At 43.7% G+C, this 15,348-nt stretch overlaps 2 protein-coding genes across 8 annotated transcripts in view; one reads left to right on the top strand and one right to left on the bottom strand.

Annotated features, from left to right (window-relative positions):
- IFT81 (intraflagellar transport 81) overlaps positions 1 to 15,348 on the top strand; it is a 158,261-nt gene that overhangs the window by 37,548 nt on the left and 105,365 nt on the right. The window contains exon 1 of one of the 6 annotated variants that reach the window (XM_064481236.1): positions 1,827 to 1,940. The exons of the other annotated variants lie outside the window; for them this stretch is intronic. The gene's annotated coding sequence lies outside the window, so the exon portion shown is untranslated. Of the gene's footprint in view, positions 1 to 1,826; positions 1,941 to 15,348 lie in introns of those variants that run through there. 6 annotated transcript variants of the gene reach the window in all.
- The window catches only part of P2RX7 (purinergic receptor P2X 7), a 46,036-nt gene that overhangs the window by 22,906 nt on the left and 7,782 nt on the right, over positions 1 to 15,348 (bottom strand). Inside the window, exons 1-5 of one of the 2 annotated variants that reach the window (XM_064481239.1) lie at positions 9,107 to 9,619; positions 5,745 to 5,913; positions 4,560 to 4,628; positions 1,143 to 1,215; positions 32 to 128 (exon numbers count right to left, since the gene is read on the bottom strand). In XM_064481239.1, the coding sequence (XP_064337309.1) occupies positions 32 to 128; positions 1,143 to 1,215; positions 4,560 to 4,628; positions 5,745 to 5,913; positions 9,107 to 9,231 (533 nt within the window). In that variant the 5' untranslated portion in view covers positions 9,232 to 9,619. Of the gene's footprint in view, positions 1 to 31; positions 129 to 1,142; positions 1,216 to 4,559; positions 4,629 to 5,744; positions 5,914 to 9,106; positions 9,620 to 15,348 lie in introns of those variants that run through there. The other variant, XM_031442665.2, reaches the window with a different exon arrangement.

The following is a 15,348-nucleotide window of genomic DNA, read 5'->3' as shown; positions in this document are numbered from 1 at the left end:
TTTGTCCCCACCTACCCAACCCCGAACTCACTCTGGGGCATTCTCCACTGCCTCGACGGGACACCAGGCGAAGACTTCACAGGTCTTCAGCTTTCCTTCATACTCTATACACCTTCCGGTCTGCATTCCTGCGAGGGTCAAGGGGTCGTAGAAGCACAGGTGTGAAAGAACCCAGAGGGAGAAAACTCCTCTCAGCTCAAGCGAGGGACTGTTACGTTTTTCAACCCACGCAGTTTCAGTTTCCATGAAACCCCATCCAAACCACAAACTCATGTAAGACAAACCAAGCAAGGAACACATCAAATGGCAAGCTTTTCAAAAACAGATCAGCGAGAACACAGAAAGATCATGGAGGCTGTTAGATTTTTTGGTTTCTTTGAAAGAAAAGATCCTGAGAGAGGGGCTGAGCTGGGTGTATTCTTTTGCTTTATATAAATGGACTAGAACTTGGCTTCTAAATAGTCCCTCTAGGTGTATACAGCATATAGCAGGATACACAGAGCCATGGAGTCAGCACAGCACATCTTCCAGGAGCATCAGTGTCACAGCAGATTTTTGAGGGGAGAGTTAAATACTAAGCAATGTTAATGATCTCTACACCAACTCAATCACACATGGAATGGAATGGAAACTTCATATACCTTTTTGTGTACATGTGTGTTATAAACACTGATGGTTTTACTTTTTCTTTTTTTTTTTTTTGTAGCAATTAAAAAAATTGTTATGTGCCTTTTTAAGTTAAAACAAGAGCTTTGGAAATTCTGCAGGTTAACATTGCCCCCGGGTTCTTTGGGGTACTGTTCACGCTTTTCAGCCTTTGAAGAAATTCAAGAGGGAACATTTAGAATACTCAGATGATACTATGAGCCTTTCAAATTTTTTATCAGTGAGAACCCTGAAGATGCTAATTCTGTGAGATTTGGGGGAGCTGCTTTCACTGGAAATTAAAGTCACAACCATTATCAGCAGCTGGTTGTCTGGGGACAGAGCCAAGACATGGGGTAGGCACAGGATCATCCATGTTCTGATGAAGGTGGATGAAGGCAGCTGAGAGCCAGAAGCTAATGATCTGGGCACTGTGAATGTCACCAAGATTCCAGATCATCCACCAGGGAGGTCTCAGGAAAAGAAATGGAACATACCTTTGCTTTTTGGGTCCATCCATCCCTTTTTACAACCCTGGTCAGAGGAACAGATCGTCCCTCTGGTGGGATACTGCAGGGAGAAGGATAGACAGTGAGGAATAAGCATTGTGTGTCCCAACAATACAGAAAAACAGATGTCTATGTCCACACAAACACTTGCACATAATGCCAGAAAATGGGAACAGCCCAAATGCCCACCAATGGATGAATGGACAAGTAAAATCTAGTATATTCACCTGATGGAATATTATTTGGCCATAAAAAGGAATGAATGAAGTACTGATACATGCTACAGTGTGGATGAAACTTGAAAACATGATGCTAAGTAAAAGAAGCCAGACACTAAAGACCATCTATTGTATGATTCTGTTTATATGAAATATCCAGAATAGGCAAATCCATAGAGACAGAAGGAGATTGGTGGTCGCCAGGGGCTGAGGGAGGTGGAGAATGGGGAGTGATGGCTAATGGGTATGAGGTTTCTTCTTGAAATGATGAAAATATTCAGGAAATGGATAGTGATAATGATTACACAGCTTGATGAATATACTTCAATTTAAAAAAGTTTAAAAAAACTACTGAATTGTACACTTCAAAATGTGAATTTTATGGTATGTGAATTATATCTCAATAAAAAATAAAAATAACCAAAATTCTCTTTGAGGGACAGCGTTTGAAGTGGAGAGCAGGGAGCCTGGTCCACGCTGCCCTGTGGCTGCAGAACTGAGCGAGGCAGCAGAAAATGTGGAAATAAAGGGCTCCAGCCAGCACTCTCTCCTGGCCTGAAAAAATGAGGTCAGTCAGATTTCAGGACTGAGGGTTGAAGACAGAATAAGGAAACGAAAAATGAGATGACTTGGTTTATGCATACTCGGCTTCCCATTTTCTAAGGACCAGGTTTAACAGCCAATCTTAGGGCAACCAGAAGCTCTATGAAAATAGACTCTCTGTGCAAATTTAGAGAGATTCAGGGGAGGCCCCAGGCTGGAGCCAGGGACACCTGGGTCTGGTAATAGCTGCACCATTTTCTAGCCACGCTACTTTGCCTCTCTGAGTCTGTCTCCTCACCCGTAAAAGGGGGATGAATAGATCTGTCTTACGCGGTTGTTGTGAAGATTAAATGAGTTATGGTAAGGAAGGGTTTAGCACACAGCTCTTGCTTAATGAATGTTTCTTGTAGTTTTCAATCTCTTATGTTCTATTTTCTTCGCAAGCTGCCTTCTCCCTGTCACCCAACTTGTCCTTGGTTTCCTGCCCTTGTGACCCCCAGCTACACTGTGAACTCTTTGCATGCAAAGCCTGGGTCATATCTTTGTAGCCTGAGTGCCTGACACACAGTGGATCTTGATAAATGTGGAATGAATGAATGAATGAGCAAAAGAATGATCATTCACTGTGGCTCATAGAAAGCTATGTTATTTTGATTATCAGTTGGAAAGAAATCTCAAGAAAGGAGATAAACCAACTCTATTTTGCTCTCCAAAAGAAATCCCAAAATTTAAAAAAAGACAAGTTTTATTTAAATCTTCTCTTTTTGTGATGGTCATATGCATTAACAGTAGCCACAAATTCTTTGTCACTGTTTCCGTTGAGAGGGGCTGGCTCTGTGACTGAACAACTGACAGAAGGCAGTAGTAATGCTGTGCCAGCTCTAGGCCTAAGCCTGGGAGGCTTGGAAGCTGCTGTCAGTAAATTTGGAAAGCCTTTGTGGAGAGGCTGAAAGGAGGAGAAGCCTTGAGAGTTCCTGGAGAGGAAGAGGTGGCCGGCCACCACGGAACTCCAGGTGAACCTCCACATGGCACCAGCAATCCGACTGCAGCTCCGTAAGAGATTTCCCCAGGCAAGATCAGAAGAATCGCCCAGCTGAGCTCAGTCAACCACTGAACTATGCAAGTTAATTAAATGCTTGTTTCTTTAAGTCCACCAAGTTCAGGGTAATTTGCTATGCAGCAATAGATAAATAGAACCAACGTCTGTTCCTTTCAGTGTACAACTGGGGCTTGGCCATATTTACAGAGACAGACATCAAGCCCTGTCCTTGACTTCCTTCCACCTCCTCCTGATCAGAATTAGGGTAAGTGTCAAGATGGAAAGAGAAGAGGCAAATATCCAATTAGAGCAACCCAATCCAGCTTAGGTCACAGGTTAAAATCCTAAGGGTTACGTAGTGTTCTCTAGGCTGGTAGTGCCTCTGCACTGCTTTTTGGGTTCCAACCAGTCTGAGCGGCATCCTTTCTGAGGAGTAACTTGAATCATAAGAGCTCACATTTATCGAGAGCTTACAATGTGTCATGCCTTGTTTTCAGGCTTTCACAGATATTCCCTCATTTGTTTCAACAATCCTAAGAGCTAGGTTTTGCTATTAGCCCCATTTTACAAATGAGCACATCAAGGCACAGAGCAGTGGCATTACCTGCCCAAAGTCACAAAGCTAGTAAGTCAGGTTTTGAAGCATTTGCAGTCTAGATCCTAAACACAGCCTCTTAATCTCTGGGCTGCCCTAACTCTCTTCCTTACAAGCCTCAACAACTTGAAAAGTGTCTGTGAAAAGTGCTGTGGGGGTGGAGTGTGTGGGACGAAGTATGGGAGTCAGGGCCCCAAACTGGATTAGAGTCTGGATGCTGCTGGGAAGGGAGGTGGAAGGGAAGTGGTCTTTAGTTGGAATGGCTGCCAGCTACTTCCTTAGAGTAGCAGGTACATTTAAGGAGAGATGGGGCAAAATAAACATAAAGAGATCTCTTTACAAGGGGAGTGTTACTGAGATAGACACCAAGTGAAGGTTAACTTGGTTCCAAGTTTAGGTAGAAATGATGGCAAAAACTGTAGTAGGGAGAGCACGTCCACCCTGAGTTCCCAGACTAAGAAGTGGGATGAAAAGGCAAACTTGAGCTGTCCAACAGTCTTCCCAGGCCAGGAACATGGCAGGAGAAGCTATGAATGAGGACAGCTGGATTCTAAGCATGGCTCTGCCTTCAGGAAGCTGTGTGATATTGAGGGAGTCACTTAACCTCTCTGATCTGTGTGCTGACCTGTAAAATGGGGCTGGGAATGCCGTTACCCTCCTAAAATTGTTGTCAGGCTCCACTAAAACATCAGATGCCACACAAATGCCAAGGGTCCCTGTTGTCATGAGTTGCACAGGGTGCGAGCAATGGAGAAAGCAGGCCGCTAGCCTGCACAGGCTCCTAGTGCTGGAGCTGGAGGCCCAGGGGGATAGACAAAGATCTGGTGGTTATGAAGTGAGAACTGCAATGTCTTCTCACCCTTCTTCCACCCAGCCCAGATCTACACCCCACAAAAGAAAAGCTGATGCTCAGTGAATATTTGCAGTCTCCAAAGCATCGTGGGGCCTCAGTTTCCATTTCCTCTCACCTGTGCCTCTTCCAAGAACTCTTACCACCCATCACTCCTTACCTCAGGACACAACTCTTGCACTTGGCCTTCTGTCTTGAGATAGTTTGTCATCACAAAAAAGGAGTTCCCCTGCGGAGAAAAAGGGGAGAAGGCAAATGCAAAGCCTTCGAAAACAGAACTACTTAATCATAATAATTCAGCTGGCTAAGTGCCTGGGGGTGAACCTTTCCGCTCTTCTAAGCTTCAGTCTAGAAATCGGTCTGGGAGCAACTCGACAACCCTGAGGGCTTAATATCAAAGCTGGATGAGCCGCCCTGCTGAGCCGAGGGAGAGCAGAACATTCAGATTGATTGACTATTCATTTTCCATTCCAGCCTCAAAAGCAGCCTTTTCATTTTTTGGACACAGTAAAATCCCATTAAATTGAAACTCAGGACCTGGGGAGGCAGGGGTGGGGTTGTCAGAACACTGTTCAGATTATCCAGGACAGATTATCCAGGGCAATAGGGCATCCCACTGCCTGGGAAATAGCTGGAAATTTTAATCACCCACTGTTAGAAACAAAGATAGCAGCTTGGCTTTTATGGTTCTGCAAAGCGTTGCAGCTCCCAGGGACTACCAATGTGCCCTTTTACCCCTCCCGCCTCCCATCTGTTCTTTGGTGTTCTCATCCCCACTTCAGTTTCTCCCTTTTGACAATTCTACTTTCATTTTCTCTTTTTGCACACTGAGACAGCCTCATACCCTTTCTCTGTGATCCACACCCTTCCTTTCTTTGTCATCTGTATCTTCATTTGTGCAAAAATGTACCCAAGACGTTTTCTTGGAGGCATTTTTATTGATAAAATGCCACACAAATAATACAGAAGGGCTGGTCCCCTCTAGGCAGGAAGTTCCTTGCCCTTCTGGATCTAGGCAGAGCTTGCTGACTTAATGGCCCTGCTTCTGAAAAGCTGTGTATAAATCAAGTGCGAGTGAATCAAATCATGCTTTAAATGCACCAGGACACACTGCTATTTTGAGAAACCCTGTAGGACTTGATATAGCAAAGAATCATCTCCTTTGAGCTGCTGGATCTGACCCAATTTTGCAATTTTTAGGTTTTCTCAGTTGGGATTTTCACAGAGCTTTTTAAACGAGGCCAGTGTTTTTCTGGAGTGAGGCTCTTGGTCCCAGGGGATGAGGGCAAGGCCCTGGGGACAGTGGCCAGGGATGAGTCCTGGGAGGATGCTGACAAGTGCTCACCTGCAAGAGGAAGGTGTAATCCGCAGTGTCGAGGATACTCTGTACCACCTTCTTCAGCCCGTTCTCCGTAATCTCCTGTTTCACCTCTGCTATCCCTTTCACCTTGGTCTGCACAGAACTGATCACAGGCTCTTTCCGTTGGTACCGCTTGTCACCCACCAAAGCAAAGCTAAATGGCAGAGACAGAAAAGCCTCAATGGTTTTGGTAAGAGAGGCACAGTTGCAGTAGTTTTGGATGCGGGTTCCAAAGGCTGCCTCCATTCAAATCCTAGCTTTGCTGGGTGACTTTGGGCAAGTGACTTGACTTCTCTGTGACTCATTTTGCTTATCTGTAAAATGGGAAGAATAGCCATACCTACCTCATGGAGTTGTTGTGAGGGTGAAATGAGCTATGCATGCAAACTCCTTAGCACCGTATCTGGCACATGGTAAGTTCTCACTATGTGGAAAACTATCACCTCCAAGGCCAACCTCTAATATTGCCTAATATAAACCTGATTTACAGGGCAGCTTCTCAGAGGCCAAAGTTCTTCCCCGATTTTGGTCCCCCAGCTTTGTTCTGGGGCTCAGTAATTAGCATCTGTCCAAGGGTGTGTCCAGCAGGTTTTCGCCTCTTGTTTCCAGAAACAGCCACCTGGTTTATAAATAGTAATGATCATAGCAGCTACCGTTGACTGCGTACTTAGTACGTGTCAACTGCTCTGTGAACTTTGTCTCCTTTAATCTTCACAACAACCAGAGGGGACAGTTACTGTAATCATCACCTTTTGCTAGACGAGGGAATGGTTCAGAGAGGTGAAGGAACTTGCTCAAGATTACACAGATGGTCAGAGGCAGAACTGAGGTCCCTGACTGACCTGCCTGTAACCCAGAGCGAGACCTCTTAACCGTGTGCTATACTTGTTCATGTGGCTTTGCCTCTGGCTTCCTCCCATTTGGCCCATTCGTTAGCTAGTAGTACCTTCTTTCGGATATGAATCTAAATTACTATGGTGGGAGGAAGAGAGGGAGAAAGTGGAATTGATCATTTTAAATGGTAGATTCCATCCTCATATATTTGTTTTCCCTGTCTCCCGTTGCCCTGAATAATTGAGATTTTATTTTAAATACTTTACTTATTCACTCAGCATGTATTTATTTGATCTCTTCCCTCGGCTTAGCCCCTAATATCTGAATGATGTTAGGAAGTCTAAGCCAACGACCTGACCTTGGGAAACCAAGACACAGTGAGCCAAGACTTGGTGCCAGCTGTTCTCAACCTTGACTGCACTCAGAGAGTTTTCAAAATTGCAGTTCCCCAGTCCCATCCCTGGAAACTCTGATTTAATAGGTTTGAAGGGTTATCCAGGTACCTATATATTTTTCTAAAGTTCCCCAGGTGATTCTAATGCACAGCAGAGGCTGAGAACCCCTGGGAGACTCAAGGAAAGACAGCTCACATTTGGCAACATGAAGTACTGTACATTTGAGGTGAAGTCCCCGTGACTTAGCAGTTCCACTCTTGGGTATCAGCCCTAGAGAAACCCTCAAACGTGTGCCAAAGGAATTATGTACAAGAACGTTTAAAGCAGTACTATTTATAAGAGGGAAAACTGGAAATAACCTAAATGTCCTTGAACATTGAATGGGTAAATCAATTGTTGGATTCATACAATGAGATGCTCTACAACAGTGAAAATGAAGGGAGAGCTGCTTGTATCATATGGAAATAATATATTGTTGAGCAAACAAAGCGTGCCACAGTACGAGATAAAGTTTAAAGAAATTCAGAACAACGTTATATACTTCATCAAATAACTGTCATACACATATTCACTATTCACAATAGTCAAAAAGTGGAAATAACCCAAATTAAAAGATGAATGGATAAATAAAATGTAGTCTATCCATACAATAGAATATTATCTACCCACAAAAAGAATGAAAGGATGCACAGCATACTGTAGATGAACCTCAAAAACATTGTGCTACGTTGAAGAAGATGGACACAAAAGGCCACATAGTATGTGATTTCTTATATGAAATGTCCAGAATAGAGCTGGAGACTGGATCGGTGGTTGCCAGGGGCTGAGAGAAAGGGTAAATGCGAGGTAACGTCACAGTGGGTACAGGGTATCCTTTTTGGGTGCTAAAAATGTTTTGGAACTAGATGGAGGTGATGGTTGCACAACATTGTGAAGGCACTTAATGTCACTTACTTGCTCACTTTAAAATGGTTAACTTTATGCTCCATGAATTTCACCTCAATAAAAAAAGGAAAAATATTTTTATAGATATAGTCATATATTGTAGAAATATTAAAACAAACATAGAATGACAAATCCCAAATTCAAGGTAGCATTTACAAGAGAAGAGGAAAGAGAATGGATAAAGACAGGATGTGTAGGGAGCAAAAACTGGATTAGTAATGTTGTATTTCTTAAATTGAATGGTGGTACATGGGTTTTTTATTATATTAGTCTCAGTGTTTGGGGGGTATTTCTATAACATTCATTAAAAAAGAAAGCTCATCAAGAAAAATGTTGGGGCCAGAGATCCAGATTTGCGATCCAGTCAGCATATATGAGACAGAGCTATGAACTGTAATTTCATAGACAAATACGATGATACTTATTCAACAATACATTTCAGCCTAGTACCACAACGTGCACATGGTGTGTGCAGTGTTTTTTTGTGCTGGATATTTCAGCATTCTGCCAGAATAACCCTGGGTCAGTTTGGCCCTCCATTTGGGAAGCTCAGTCTCTCACATTTATTCGAGGATGCACAATATATTATCGTTCAGCCTTAAGGGACTCCAACCCTCTCATAAATCAGAAAATTGGTCTTCATATAATAGTGAACATATCATTTTAAGAATTTAAATGCTTCAGAGCTGCATCAAAGGGAAAAGAGGAAAGGAAAGAGTATCCTGCCCCAGGGAAAGAACATTCTAACGACCATCCTAGGAGCCCTCCCCTGACCCACTGAAGACTCGGACAAGGCTTGCTGCCTCTCTGTGCCATGGATTTAGTCCCTGAATGAGAGGGTAACTGCCTAATCCTGTGACCTTTCGGCTCTGAGAGGCTACAATTCTCTGCATTCTGAAGAGGGCAAAACCACTGGTCCCTGGAGCGAACAGGGGCATGCAGGAGCTAGGGACTCAGCCAGGTCCTGAGCCGGTCTTGTAGGGGGTGGATAGAGATGAGGAGAGGAGAGCCGAAGAGTCTGGGAAGGTGGAAGAGGGCGAAGGTGAGAGCAGCCTGGGCGCACAGGTGCGTCTGGCCCAGGAGGAGGGCTACGGAGGGGCCGAGGGAGGAGGGGAGGCTGGGGAGTGAGGTCAGCCCCGGGAGCCCCAGGGCAGCACCCTGCATTCGACTCACCAGATGTAGACCACGACACCCACTAAAAAGAGCCTCTTCAGAGTCCCGATCCATGCGTTCTCAATGACAACAACTTTCACAGATGTGTGCTGGCACCTCAGGGGAAATTGGCTGCATGCCACCATGATGAGAGCACCCTCAAAGCACCGAGGGGAGGATATGGCTCTCAGCAAAGCGTGGCTTTCTCTCACAGGAGCTGAGCTCACTGAGCAAAGGTAACACTAAAGCGAAAGTGACCTGCAAGTGAACTACTCTCCTATCTGGCTAACTGACGCCTACTCCCACAGACGTGTTCATGGGCCCCTAAGAGAACCGTGGGCCCTGTGCCCTCTCTGTCTGGTGGAGAAGTTGGGCCTGTAGCCCCCACGCCTTGCATTTAAAATCCCAAGAGAAGAATCTAATTATGTCCATCCCTGGTCCACTCAGCTGTGGGGGAAGGTCAGTAAGGGGCCAGGAGCAGCCAGAGATGCTCTGAGAAGAAAGTGGAGGAGAGCCTGCATCCCCAAGGCAAGTTAAATGCCAATTGTATCAGTTTCCCGTTGCTGCCGTAACAAATCGCCATGAACTTAGTGGCTTAAAACAACACAAATTTATCCTCTACAGCTCTGAAGTTCAGATGCCTAAAATCAATCTTACAGGACTAAAATCAAGGTGACAGCAGGCCCGGCCCCTTCTGGAGGCTCCACTAGGCAGTCTGTTTTTACCCTCTTCCAGCTTCTAAAGGCTGCCTTGACCTCTCTAGGCTCATAGCCACATTATTCCCACCTCAGCTCCTCTTGCCACATCTCCTTTTTTGATTTTGATCCTCTGCTTCCGCTTTCTAGGGGCTCTTGTTATCTCATTGGGGCCACTCAGATAATCAAAGATAACCTCTCCATCTCAAGACCTTGAACTTAATCACAACTTCAGAGTTCCTTTTGCCACATAAGGTAACATATTCACAGAATCCAGAAATTAGGACATGGAGATTCGGAAGCGTGGGGAGGTTATTTAGCCTACTATATATATAATATAGTGCCTGTTACAGCTTTAGAAGAGCTCCCCCAATTCCACTTTACCCCACGTTCCCTTGAGCTAGTGTGAGGGGGTTCAGTTTCTTGTCACCCACAGCTTGGCTGGGACATCATCTGCCCTTCTAATTCCCTTTGGCTACTGCCACCTAGAAAACCCTTCCTTTTCATACTTCCCAAACTATTTCCCTCTCATTTAAAAAACTCCTCCTCAAGAACACAATACTTTCTACACATTCTACTATATGGGGGGCAGAGAGTGAGCCCTATTCTATTAGTTAATGTTTACCAATTAGCGGAAATATAATGAATACATGTAAAGTCATTAAGCTAAAAATCTCAAGTTATACACATACAGGTCATGGACCACCCAAATTGGCAGAGGTTTATCTTAGAGGCCTGCAAATTTTAAATATTGCTCAGTTTATGTGAACCAACATTATGTTTCATAATTCAGAAGAAACAAAACCCAAAAAACTAGTATTGTCTTCAGCTTTAGCAAGAGAAGTAGAATATTCCACTCGAGGGTGGTGAAAGGCCAGTGACCTAAGCCCTAATTAGGCGGCAAGCAACAGGAGCCCTGTGTTCAGGTTTTATGACCACCCCAACTTTTTTTAAGGAAAATTCCTTTTGTTGTTGTCAAAGTGTAAATTTCATAGAAAAGCACAAAGAACATGAAAAGATTCCAAAATTTTCCCTCTCAGAGGGTATCACTGTTGAAACTTTGCAAGTACCTTCCAGATGTCTTCATATTTGTATCTAGACACACAAACATGGCCACATGCTGTATGCTATTATGTAACTTGCTGTTTTTACTCAATAATACGTGATTAATTCTTTGCACAACAATAGTGATAAATGGATGATAAAGATAGATCTAGGGTACGTAGTAATTTTGAATGGTTACAGAGTATTCTGGTGTTTAGGTTGGAACATGTGAAATTGCCCATTTTGTAGGCCAAAGCAGTGGAATGTTGGCAGTCCCGTATGGTTCAGCCTAAGAGGTGACTTGTGAAAATTTGCCAGCCAGTCTCTTACTGATGGACATTTAACTGGAACTTTTGTTCAGTTTTCTAAATTATAAACATTTTTTGGTAACCCTGATATAACTCTTACCTGTGCCAAGCACTCTTCTAAACATATATTAATAATATATAGTAACTCTTTCAATTCACCTCCCCAGAAACAACCCTGTAAAGAAGGTACTAGTATTACCCCTACCTGATAGCTGAGCAAACTGTGGCACAGAGAAAGTAGCCCAAGTGCACATAGTGCTATAGACTGAACGTTTATGACCCTAGAATTCATGTGATGGTATGAGGGTAGGGGGCCTTTGGGAAGTGATTAGTTCATGAGGGTGGAGCCCTTATGAGTGGGATTAATGCCCTTATAAAAGAGACCCCAGAAACTTCTTATCTCCTTCTGCCATGGGAAGACACAGTAAAAAGATAGCCATGTATGAATCAGGAAGTGGGTTCTCACCAGACACCATATATGCTGGTGCATTGATCTTAGAATTTCCAGACTCTAGAACCATGAGAAATAGATTTCTGCTGTTTGTAAGCCACTCAGTCTGTGGTATTTTGTTATAGTGGCCCCAGTAGACTAAGACACATAGTTAGTAGCAACACTGGCCCCACAGTTTATGCTCTTTTAGATGCCATTGAATATGGAATTGTTTTCTTAATTTCTTCTTTAGATTGATCATTGTTGGTATATAGTGACATGACTGATTCTTGTGTGCTGATCTTGAACCTTGAAACTTTACTGAATTGGTTTCTTAACTTGAACAGCTTTTTGTGACTTCTTTGGGATTCTCCATGTATAGGATCATATCATTTAGTATAGTTTGTCTTCCTTTCCAAGTTGGATGCCTTCTATTTCTTTTTCTTGCTTAATTGCTCTGGCTAGAACATCTAGTACAATGTCAAATAGCAGTGGTGAAAATCGACATCTTTGTCTTGTTCATGATCTTCAGGGAGCCAGGAGAAGCCCTCAGTCTTTTATCATTGAAGATCAGTCTTTTCTCTTAAACACTATGGTTCATTGTCTTTCCACTCTCCATTTTCATGTTGCTAGGCGCATACTTGCACAAGAATCTTTTCACACCTAAGGTAAATTTTACACCTTAAGATAAATTTCTGGGTCAAAGGATGTGCACATTTTTATCTTAATTCATTTTGCCAAACCACAGAAGATTCAACCATTTCATGTTTCCACCAGCACAGCAAGAGTGCACACACCACGTTTTAAGAGGGCCTTGACAAACAAGAATGTGGTTGTGTGGGCTTGACTAAGATAGTAAAGGGTCTGGATACTGTATTGGGAGCACATGGATAGAGGAACTGGGGATATAATTTTGGAGAAGAGGAGAAATATAATAGCAAGGTACAGCCATTTGGAGAGTGTCAAGTAGAAGATGGACCACAGGGCAGAGATCTAACCAGTGGGAAAAATTATAGGGAGATGGATTTTGGCTCAATGTAATAAGGAAGAAATATCTAACAATTAGAACAGTCCCAGCACAGAAAAAGCTTTCCTTGTGGTTGCTAGTTGGTAACCATGATGATGATGATGATGATGATGATGATGATGGTGAAGGTGATGATTTCCATTTATCTCATCACCTCCCTTTCTCTTAAGTCTCCTCTCCATCTGCATTTCAACATGATTTCTCATCTTAAAAATAAACCCTCCCTCAACCCCACATTCTTCTCCTTCCACCACTTGATGCCTCTCTTCTCCTTCGTAGCCAAGTCCCTTGGAAAAGTGAGTCATTACATCCATTTCCGCATCTCCATTTACTCCTCCACCCACTCCAGTCTGGCTCCCACCCCCAGCACTTCTCTAAAGCCTCTCTTGCCAAGTAAACAACAACACCATGACTAAATCCAATAGACTTGCCCCAGACCCGATCTTCCTGAATTCTCAGCAGCATTTGACATGACCATGCACCGCCTCCCTGCCTCCCCTTCTTCCCTCAGCTTCCCAGAATCCACATTCTCCTAACTTGCTTTGGATCTCTGTGTTCACCCTTTCTGAGACTCCTTTAGGAACCTCTGTGCCTCCCATCACTTAAAGGTCAGTATTCCTCAGGTGTCTGTTCTAAGCCCTCTTGCCTTCTTATCTACATCCTCTGTTGCTGGTCAGTTGCAGCTACTTCCATGATTCTAGTCACCATTTATATGCTGGTGATACATAAATCTCCAGCTCCAGCTCCAGATTCATATATCCAACTCCCCACTAAGCATGTATATTTGTATGTTCCATAGATGTGTCAAACTCAATTCCTTTAGTTCTCAACTCATCTTCTGCTCCAAATGGGTGTTTTCTCCCCCATTTTCTATCCCAGTAAGTTCTTCCACCAGCCATCAGTTGCCCAAACTAGAAAAGTGGCACACTCCCTAACTCATCATTTCCCTCATTCCCCCTCATCCATTCAATTACTGAATTTTATTGTTTTATCTTCCTAATGTTACTCAAATCTGTCTACCTCTGACCTCTGCCACTGTTATCTCCTCAGTCCAAGTCACCATCAGTTCTCACCTGGACAACCCAGGAGCCTCCTAAATGGTCTCCCTCTCTCCATTTGTACTCCTGTCTCCTCCATTCTCTCCATTACTTTAGAGAGAGCTTGGACTCTGGGGTGAGATACTTGGGTTCAGTCTTGGCTCTACCACTTACTACCCACATGGTCCTGTGTAAGTTACTTAGCCTTTGTGAGTCGTAATTTCTTCTTCAATAAATAGGGGATATTAGTATTAGCTGGCAGAGTTTCTAGTTCTAAACAACAGAGTCCACCCTGCCGAGTTTAAGAAGAAAGATTGTCTAGAAAAGGCAAATCTATAGAATAGGGGATAGATTAGTGGTTGCCTGGGTCTGGAGGGTGGGAATGGGGAGCAACTGCAAATGGGAATGAGGGATCTTATTGGGGTGATGAAATGTTCTAAAACTGGATTATGGTGATGGTTATACAACTTACAAAATTTACAGAAAATCCTTGAAGTGTATGCTTAAAATGGGTGATTTTATGATATATAAGTTATACCTCCATAAAGTTGTTAAAAGAGGGAGGGTACAGCTCAGTGGTGGAGCACATGCCTAGCACTCACAAGGTCCTGGGTTCAGTCCCCAGTGCCTCCACCAAAATAAATAAGTAAACCTGATTACTTCCCTCCAAAACAAAAAACAAACAAACAAACAAAAAATAAAGTTGTTAAAAAGTAAAGAAAGATTTTTAAAAGGACATTAGGCAGTTCATACAATTTCTCAGAGGATCAAAAACCAGGCTCGCTGAGACACTGCACAGCCAACACCACCCCAGAGAACAGGGACTGTTCCGGGGAAAAGACTGCCAGCCACTGCTGAGCCATGAGGTGGGCTCTCATAAATGTGGGCAGCCCCTGCCAATAATGTTTGGGAGCAAGTGCCAGAATCTTGTCGCTGCTGTGCCCCAATGAACTGGATTGTGGGGGCCACCCCTCCCCTAGTAGGCTGAATAATGGCCCCACAGCTATCAGATCCTAATCCCTGGAATTTATAAATGTTAAACTATTTGGGAAATGGGTCTTTGTAGGTGTGATTAAGTTAAGGATTTTGAGATGCTGAGATTATCCTGGATTGTCCAGGTAGGCCCTAAATACCATCATATGTATTCTTATAAGAGAGAGACAGAGGGAGATTTCATGCATCCACATCTACACATACAGGAGAAAGCTCTCTGAAGGTGGAGTGGAGAGTCAAGGATACTGGCCTTGAAGATTCGAGTGATGTGACCACAAGCCAAAGAATGCAGGCCACCACTAGAAGCTGGAAGAGGCAAGGAGGGTTCTCCCCTAGAGACTCTGGAGGGAGCATGGCCCTGCTGGCACTTTGATACTGATTTTAGATGTCTGGTCTCCAGAACTGTGAGGGAATAAATCATCGTTTTAAATTACCGAGTTTGTGATTGTTACAGCAGTGACAGGAAGTTAACACTCAGGCAAAAGAACAAGTGGAGGCCCCCATTCTGCTTATTTAAAAGTCATAACAGACTTTAAAAATAATATCCTTGATCGCAAGAGCATGCCCCTGGATGCTATGGGCTTCTCTCAAGAGGAAAATGTGGGAAAAGATTAAGAGACTTTTGGGAAGAGAATTCTGGGGTCCTGCATACCCAGAGCATGGAGGGATGGGAGAACGCATCCAGTGTTCTAGATGGGCATGTTCTGCCCCTGCGGCAGGCAGATGTCT

Source organism: Camelus dromedarius, chromosome 31 (assembly GCF_036321535.1).
Source record: "Camelus dromedarius isolate mCamDro1 chromosome 31, mCamDro1.pat, whole genome shotgun sequence".
Taxonomy (NCBI): Eukaryota; Metazoa; Chordata; class Mammalia; order Artiodactyla; family Camelidae; genus Camelus; species Camelus dromedarius.
This window is presented reverse-complemented; position numbering and strand designations above follow the sequence as displayed.